Here is a 9,544-nt window from a genome sequence, read left to right on the forward strand (position 1 = left end):
CAATAAACGTCTGCTATAACGACAGTTGATGCCGTCGACAATGGGACCTCCAATCTCTTCTTTTAAGCTACTGCTATGAACACAGCTGGTGCCATCAAACGGAGAGAAGTTTCATTACTAAATAATCCACTATATGGAAAGATATCAGATTTCATAGGACCGACAGATGGGATTTATTATGAAAGCCATACAATAAACGTCTGTTATAACGACAGTTGGTGCCATGGACGACTGGGCCTCCAATCTCTTCTTTTAAGCTTCTGCTATAAACACAGCTGGTGCCATCAAACTGAGAGAAGTTTCATTACTAAATAATCCACTATATGGAAAGATATCACAGGGTATAGGACCGACAGATGGGATTTCTTATGAAAGCCACACAATAAACTTCTGCTATAACGACAGTTGGTGCCATGGACGACTGGACCTCCAATCTCTTCTTTTAAGCTACTGCTATAAACACAGCTGGTGCCATCAAACTGAGAACCTCAAATCTTCCTATGCCACTGTGTAGTCTGTAGAATTGCCAGTAGATCCCAGACCGTGTGGTAGTAGCTAACCCGGGTAGCAGCGACTTTGTACAGAGCGACACACGAGTGAGCTGCAAGCCATGCAGTGGCGTAGGAACCAGGGTAGGGAGGTAAGGGGGCAGCAACCCCCTAAAACAAATGCTGAGGAGGCAAGAATGTGAACGTCGTTCACTGTCATCATGGCGTTTGATCCTCCACACCCCTGAGCGTCTTCCTACACCACTGCTATGGATGATGCCTCTCAGACCAGCCAGACACGGGATGGCAGGCTGTTGGGGCGACTCAGGGTCAGACGCTCCTGTCATCCTTTACAAGAATACTGGTTCACATACACACACGAAGACCGATACAACTTTAATTTGTTGGATCTTTTATGTCTTGCTCATTTCACAATACATTTAGCTATAAATGGTTGACCTGAAATACTGTTATTTCAACATAGAGATGATGGTAGTGATGATCAACAATTATTGATGTTTTTGTCATAAACATCATAAATTCACACCTGTACTGACTAAACTATACCTGTAACTGTACCTGTCTAAACTATATATATAGTTTTTTACATATTGTAATCATTCTGCACTATGTAACTTATTTATAAGGTAAATCTCCCTCAAAAGAATAAAAAAATCAGGAGATGAATTTTGTGCATGCAACACATGACCATATACACTAATAACTACACATAACAAAAATACCAACTTAAAGCTTTTTCCTTCCATCATAAGAGATAACATGGTCAAGGATGAAATTAACTTTTCTTTTGAAGACTGCTGTGAATTGGTATATCTTTATCAGACTATTCTGATGAAGATGCCATTTCAGAAATCCTCTCACACCAATATTCACAAAATGCCTTATTTTTATGAACACAAGTAAAGAAATAAATAAAATGCATAAAGAACATGTTTCATTTTAACAAGCCTTGTAGAACCATGAAAAATAATGACTTATTAGCACTATAATTCCTCTTCGAAACAAACTTATTGCAGCACAGCTCCAAAATGCAGAAAACAACAATGCGGAGACAGTAATGTACAATTAATAATGAAAGACAACAAATTACTAAGATACACCAGCATACTCCAGTAACTGAATGTACATGAAATGAAATGCCCTAGTGGTGGTGGTGGGACCTAACAGACAAGTAATCACTGAATGCAACATAAGAAAAGCTTCCCACCAAACAGTCTCATCAAAGTTAAATGCCTTCACAGATTCTTGATATGAACATGATTGTTAAACTTGTACTTCTTCTCTAACAACTTCATCTTCCGATCAGCCTTCACCTTCTGTCGGATGACCTTCAATGTTGTTAGAAAATTCCCCATGAAGAGCAGGATGTGAATGATGGCCAGTGCAAGGACCTAAACAAAGGAAACATGATTAACTAGATAGGAAGTAAAAGCCACCTGCAATGGAACAAGAATAGAGCAACTTTCTACAGTTCGCAGGAGTTCTAAATGCAATTAAACAGTTCCAAAATAAATTACAGATCAAAAACATTAAAGGAACTGAGGAAAGAAAAGAAAAGGTATGGGAGATAATTTGTAAAGGAAATAAGTCGGTACAATTAATGCTTGGAAATTCTGACTCCCTGCCTAGTGGAATTGTGAAATGGAACTCTACCTTTGAAAACATACCATGGAAACTTGTATTTAACAAATGCCATAAGACAACATCTGATAACCAACTAAAATGGTTCCAGTTAAGAATTCTCCATAGAATTTTGCCAACTAACAGGTTTCTCTTTATAAGAAAGATTGTTGATTCCCCCAAATGTGCTATATGTCTTAATGATGAAGAGACAATAAGTCATCTGTTATGGCAATGTCAACTTGTTAGTGCTTTCTGGAGAGATTTACATTCAGTCATGATTAGTAAATGTACAACACTAAGAAATTTTAATTTTTCTGAAAAACTTATTTTATTTGGTGTACAGGAATACATTTGTACGGACAAAGTGTTAGACCTAATTATCTTGTTAGCAAAATATTACATTTATGTATGCAAATGGAAAAATGATATACCCTCTATACATGCCTTTTTACAGATTGTAAAATACAGATATAATATAGAAAGATACCATAGTATTTTAAGTAATAAATTAGACCTATTTGAAGTTATTTGGAAACCATATCAAAAATTATTAATATAAGCGCAGTTAGTGGGAGCTGGGATGTTCTCTTTCATTTCTTCTCCTCATCTTTCCTCTTTACTCTGTTCCCCCCTTCTATACTGAATGAATGTAGTAATCAATGCGATAAATGTCATATATGTTGTGCTATTGAAAAAAAAAGATTAGAGCAACTGTTACAAAAGTTAACTAGTAAAAAAAATGAGTAAATACTTCAATCTTATCGAACATCAGGAAGTAGATGACAGCTTTTACATTACATTATAGATAATCACACTGAACAAGATCCTCATTTTTTTTCTAAACTATAAAATAAACGAATACAACTATATATGTGGACCAGTACCTGCCATTCTCTGTAGCCAGATGAAATTGATAATCGCAGCAATGTGTAAGCATTATACAACTGAAAGAACTGAAACATGGAAAATAATAGCATTAATAGAACAAATATGAACATTGAATACAATTATGCAAAGGACTATGTGTACATGTAAATTTTCTCTTTCATGCACAACTGCGCAGATCAGATTTTTTGCAATTTTTTGTTTATCCACCTCCCATCATCCTAGAGGTCTGAAATTTTCACTAGTTACTCATTTACGGTGACAACGCAATATTAAATCATTTCCAGTAGTCCACAAGTCGTAACATATTTTTTTAAATTTTAATTTTGTATGAGAACTTACAGGCAGAATTAGGGGAGTTAGGCAACTGTTGCCCTAGGGCTAGAAAATTATTTTGATATCTCCTTAATCAGCCTACGAAAAGGGAATGTCACCAAAAAAAAAAATCTATAACATTGAAAAAGACTAAAAAGTTTAAAATAAAATAAATGGAAAAAAATGTTAAAAACACGCTTTCATTTGATATACACAAAAATGAGTAAAATAATATTTTTCTTATGTCTTGGGATTTCCTTTAATATATATAACTTAAAATATAAGCATGTGAGGGGTACTCTTGGAACACTCCAGGGCTCATACTTTTATTATACGTATTAAAGAAAATTCCAAGAATTAAATAAAAAAGTGTTCTATCTATTTTAATGTATTTCAAATAAATGCGTGCTTTAAAACATTTTTTATATTTCTTTTTTTAAAGCTAAAACACACTATCAAAAATTACAGAAACTGGTTCTTCCCCAGGCCACACTCTTCCCACCCTCCCAACACTTCTTTAAAAAAAAAGAAAGAAGAAAGAGTTTTGCGAATTTTATTTCCATGCAGTTACAAAAGACAATGGTAATACTTACATAGCCAAAGAAAAGGAAGGGCAAGAGAAAAGCAAGGCCCTTCCACATCCAGGACATGAAGCCTTCTGCAACGAGACAAACAGTTCTAGAATTTCCACTGACTACTCACTTTCTACAAGACAAATAAAACCTTGCTTTATACGAGGCTAGATGTAACCTGACCATGAACACTAGTTTGAACCTCAAACTGACAAGCAGTCATGGAGACCTGGTATGATCTTGCCTGTAATATCCATAGGAAAATACTTTTCGAGATCAACATGCCTGCTCACATCCTTAAGAAAGCAGGTTATAATGCCGTCAAGCATACTCTAGCGTAAAGCAAAGTTTGCACACTAGTCCAGAAAACAGGTACTGATTTGCAATTAATGTTGGTATGATAAGCATCAGCATCAATATGCTGAGCGCTTACCAACAGTAATGTCCATGGTATGGCTCTGTCCTAGACAGCGGAGGCGGTATAAGCAGCCCGACTGGTAGTAGTACTGCAGCACATAAACAATGCCTACAAAAAAAAAAAAAAAAGACAATTACATCAAAAGACCTTTATTTCATTACCACCACATGAGTTATTCTCATCATTGATAACACTGACGACTATGTCTTTTCTGAATACCAACAGGAAACCCAACCAGTATAGCCCTGCTGATAATCAGTTAACAACAGAGAAAAAAAACAATCCAACTATAAAAGTGCTTCTAAAGAACAGAAAGCAAAATAAAATCACTTACTGAGATACAGTGTAAACAAGACAAACTGCATGCGGAACTTCTGGTAAGTTTCACCATCAGGCCTGCATAAAAAAGGGTGGGACATAAAACTTGATGGTCAATGCATAAAAATCACTTTTGATATATCTGTGAGCTACTGACAATATTTTATGACTCTAAATAAAAGTATGAAATATACAGGGCTTTTTGCCCTTAAATGTATTTTTTAAAGGGGGCAGACTTTACGTAATTTATTACAAGCATGTTTTATGTTGGAAGAATCCCTCTAAGAAACTATTAAGCAGAAATCATCGTGATTACAAAAAATGATCCCAGAACTGCCTGAAAATCTCAATATTTTGAAGACTGCTAGCAGTGAAAACTGAGCATTTGTATGTGTGTGCACTTGCACATGTATGTGATAACAGTTTCACTGTGAACTCTTGGAATGCTATGAGCTATTTAGTCTGTAAAAAATAATAATAATTACCAAATCAAGCTGATTCCTGCACAGACAGTGGAAATGAAATGATGTGTCAACCACCATCCTTTTATTCTGAAATTGATAGTGAAAAATAATACTAATAGCAACATTATTGTTTATAATAATAATACAAAGTATTTATATAGCTATGAGTCCAGTCCTCTCTTTCTTTGGTCTGCTAACCTCCCTGATCCTATCAGAGACACAGTTTATTTAGTAATCAAGTTTCTACTACTAGAAAAATGACATATGATATTAGCAAGAAACAAAGCATTTATCAATGATTTTTCTGCATATATATATATAATGGCATAGGAAAATGCTCCGCTTTTTGGAGGGGGGGGGGGTTTGCAAACTTCTTACTGACTAAATGACATTCACATTCTTGTCCTTTTCATATCTTTTTTGATAGGGTGGTTACTCCCCTTGACCCCCTGGTTCCTACGCCACTGATATATATATATCAAACTTATCTGTTTACATACCTGGACCCATTGACAGTCAGGATACTCTCTCGGATGGTGAGTGTACAATAGTACCAAACAAGCAGAAAGTTTAGTATGGCATCAAAAGCTCTGTAAAACACATTCCAAGCTGTGCATCACTTGAACAAAGCAATTTAAGTCCAAAAAAAAAACAACCCAAAATATTTGTAGCAGGAAAAGGCAATCTAAAATTGTGTCTCCTTTTACCTGCCCCACACTGTTCTGACTATGGTCACTGCTGTCTTTTCACACAACCTTAGAACTTAAAAGTTTTACATTTTTTTTATAGTATTAGTATGCATGAAATGCACAGAATTCCTTCACTTCATACATTTTCTTAATGTGGCCCAAGTTCCTTTAACATCTGACAGTGTTTCATCCATTCAGGAAGATATGCTCCTCAAAACAATCCAGCCTTTAAGATTTATCAAATTCATGGTAGTGAGAAGAAAAACAATAAAAGCATAGAATAATATGAATACAGAATGACCACTAGTCCAAAACATGCCTTTCATCATGTAAAAAAAAACCAAATAAGACCAAAGTACAGACCTGTATCCACTGAAAAAAGTCAGAAATAAAGCTTGGCACATGATGACATAGGTAACAGTCAACTTGAACTTTTCATACTCTTGTTTATAGCGGTATCTGAAAGGAAAATCAAACTCTAAATCAAGACAACACTTCATATAAAGCCTTCATCTGAAGATAAGCTTATTTAACTATACTTATGTGAAGCACCATCTTGATGCACCTTTGTCTACATTTTTCTTGTCTCAGTTCAGCTGCACATACTGCCTCTTTTCCCTGCATCCCCCTAACAATACCACAAGATGTTGTTAAAAAATAAATAAATACACCATCTTAGTTTGCTGTGCTATTATAACAATGCTCTCTGAACCATTTGAGGTTTTTTCCCCTAGCAACTCTCAGGAGGGAACAAACATCAATGAAAATCAAAAATAAACTCCACCTATATCTTTACAGTAAAAAAAGGTATTAGCCAGTGTTAATCAAGTGACCTACTTGTCAGCCTTGTCAAGCAGAGATACACTGACTTGTCCCAATATTATGCTCAAGTAGACACTGAAAAAAACACCCATCAAAAACTATATTATTTTGATTGTCATCTGGTAAACCTCCACAGCATCGTGGGGTTCTTTAAACATGGTTTATGTCGGCATACACACACAAACACACACACTATTATCAATATTATCTGCTTTTGGAACACAAATCTGAAAATATTACTTACTTAAAGTCAAATAAAATATCCTTTCAAAATATTGAAATAGTATTTCTGATATGTTGAATAAAAATTCTGAGCAAGTTGCAATACAAATTTAGTATATCTTTACTCCATGAGAAAATGAAGATGGGCAATCTGGCAGGATCAAAGATGCAGACTGCAATACAATACCCATTTTTGTGAGGAAGGCATTCTTCCATTTCATGGAAGGCATCTTTGCGATCCTTCATCTTTTGCTGCAGTTCTTCTGCTTGTGCCTGCTGCTCGGGAGTCAGACTTTTGGAGCATCTGTGCACAAGAGTAAATACAAGTTTATCATTCGTAAAGCAATTATTTAATAAACCTTCCCCAACCCATTTATGACAGTTGGGTCCAGAGGAAAGTTTATCATATCACACAGATATGGAACCAGACACCTCTCAGTTCAAATGCCAGTGCTCTAACCATTCAGATGTTCACTTCCCCATGCACAATATGTATGCATGCAGATGAGACTCTCTTTTAACACATTTACACATGTGCATGCATCTCAAATACAAATACACACAGGTATGCATTTTTTAAAAGTAATCTAGTCTGCATATTTTTTCTAAGATTTATAAGACAAAATATATTCTTTTTTATTTTATTAGATTAAACTGTTATATTATTAAATTATTTATGTTGAACAATAAAACAGAGCTGAATTAGAAATTTTCTATGCCTGCCAGCAATAAAACAAAAGAAATATGCATCACCAACAATAACCACTGCTTGCTACATCATTGTTTTATAATTAGTAAGATGAAAGCAAATGAATAATATCAACTCATAAACAAAGACTTATCACTGAACAACTTTAAACTCATCAGTAAAACAAGAAGATAATAATTACAATGACATGCTTACTTTTTCAGTGATTCTGTTATACGTCGAAGTCTGTAGCGTTGATGTGCAATACCAGCAAGACATTTTTTCTGGGCAACATTCATCTGCTCTAAAGCTTTAACATATTGCTTATGGTCTTCCTGAAGACACAATTTTACAATCCTTTTTTAAAAAATAAATGCAAATTGTATTAACTGTATTAAATTATTTTAATTATCCTGTCCTTGCTGTATCAGCTTAAAATAGAACCAGTTTCAAATATATACACACTGATATATATGTTACAATTAAAAAAAGCACTAGTGTGGTATGTGTCATAGAATGGTTTCTTCTGCGAGGATCTTATGATGTGCTTAATCAAATGGTGACAATGATAAACAAAACACTGCACCTTTCCTATCCATCCCAACTTTAAAAAGAGTGACTGTCACTTACATTAGCAGTGTATGCACCAAAGAAAGAAAACAGATGTTCCACTTACATTAATAAATCACAATTTAATTGAAATATGCATCTAGAAACATGCATTTTTGTAATGAGGGCTAAAAAGTATAAAAATTACCTGTGAGCCAGTATAAATAAAACAGAAGCAAACATCTTCATGGTCTGCCTTATTAGAAGTATGCATGTTTTAAAAATTTGTTCCTTAATGGCTACTCTCAGACACATTGTAAATGATTTCACTGGCACAATATATTGCCCAAAGAAAAAATGAATTCATGTCTAACTTGTAATGGGTAAATTATTACATTTTTTTTTAGTTGTTTAGAGACCATCATGAAATAGTCTGGTCTTTTTTTACAATGCAAGGGTAGTGGTATTCCCCTTAAAGTTACTGCTCACCATTTTCACATTCATTTATGAAATTCAATAAATCTATGAAGTCACTAAACAACTACAAGATCTGTAAACAACATATACAATATTTTTTCAGGCAAGTAGTCATTTTCATTGCTCCTGCAGTGAGACTAAAGTTAACATGTTGGAATTGGAATGTGCAATAATAACAGGTTACATTTTTAAAATAAAAATAACTAATTCAAAATATGATTTTTTTTTTTAGAACACTCTATTCCGGTCTCCTTTTTTGTGCAGCTTCAAGCAAGAAAAAAATATTGTCCTGAATCGAGGACATAGGTTACTTGAAAAGGAGGGTTAAGGCCGAAGTCCAACTCAAAACTCCTGCAAATGTCTATCGGTTTGAACGTACGTGGAACTCATGTTACGGACAGAGACCTTGCTTTCAAACAGAATGAAACTCGTTATCTAACCGTTCCTTTCACTAGAGAAAATCTAAATGGCCTTTTCAAAACAAAAAACAAAAAAATCCTAAATAACAATATATGATCAAGCTCGACGATAAAGTGTGCATGAACACGAAGCTGGCAAATAACAATTATATTACTATTAAATTAGGAACAAGAAAAGTTTTTTAAGTCAGGAGAAAGAGCTTCAAGACATCATTTGAAAGCATGCCTTTGTGCTTTATATGTGGCAGCAATCACACGTTGGTCTGTGCATAACTTATATAGATAGTAATCCCTCCTGCAACGGAGCGAAGAAACCAGAATGAGAAGAAACCATACAAACCTCCAAATGTGTAAACTCCTTTTCTAAGTCTTCCCAGTCTTCGAGACAGGTTCGAAAATCGCCGTAGGACATCTTCAAGCCTTCTTTATTAACAGGAACGAAGATTATAGAGAACAAGAAATTATTTTGATTGTTTCACATTGTCGACGCTGCTAGTGAAAGTCATCATGCCTCATTCCTATCGCGTACCAAGGGAGGCCACTGGCTGGCTTACAGCGACTTCCGGTGTCTTCC

At 34.8% G+C, this 9,544-nt stretch overlaps 1 protein-coding gene across 1 annotated transcript; it reads right to left on the bottom strand.

The window, feature by feature from the left end:
* Positions 1 to 869: 869 nt before the first annotated feature.
* On the bottom strand, positions 870 to 9,530 carry LOC112563274 (transmembrane protein 120B-like). The gene is made up of 12 exons (XM_025237117.1): positions 9,311 to 9,530; positions 7,742 to 7,860; positions 7,025 to 7,141; positions 6,631 to 6,690; positions 6,157 to 6,252; positions 5,605 to 5,694; positions 5,126 to 5,191; positions 4,657 to 4,718; positions 4,338 to 4,430; positions 3,926 to 3,990; positions 3,017 to 3,085; positions 870 to 1,900 (listed from the first exon to the last, which is right to left on the bottom strand). The coding sequence occupies exons 1-12, from the start codon at positions 9,380 to 9,382 to the stop codon at positions 1,745 to 1,747; spliced, it is 1,065 nt and encodes a 354-aa protein (XP_025092902.1). The 5' UTR covers positions 9,383 to 9,530; the 3' UTR covers positions 870 to 1,744.
* Positions 9,531 to 9,544: the final 14 nt, after the last annotated feature.

The sequence above is a fragment of the Pomacea canaliculata genome, linkage group LG4, assembly GCF_003073045.1.
Source record: "Pomacea canaliculata isolate SZHN2017 linkage group LG4, ASM307304v1, whole genome shotgun sequence".
NCBI classification, from domain to species: Eukaryota; Metazoa; Mollusca; class Gastropoda; order Architaenioglossa; family Ampullariidae; genus Pomacea; species Pomacea canaliculata.

Excerpts from the sequence above, each read along its gene's own strand:
- LOC112563274 (XM_025237117.1), bottom strand. The coding sequence starts at position 9,382 with ATGTCCTACGGCGATTTTCGAACCTGTCTCGAAGACTGGGAAGACTTA. Across the intron at positions 4,431-4,656 it reads CTTGTTTACACTGTATCTCA|GCATTGTTTATGTGCTGCAG; the intron begins GTAAGTGATTTT and ends TTTTTTTTGTAG. Across the intron at positions 1,901-3,016 it reads CTGGCTACAGAGAATGGCAG|GTCCTTGCACTGGCCATCAT; the intron begins GTACTGGTCCAC and ends TCCTTTGTTTAG.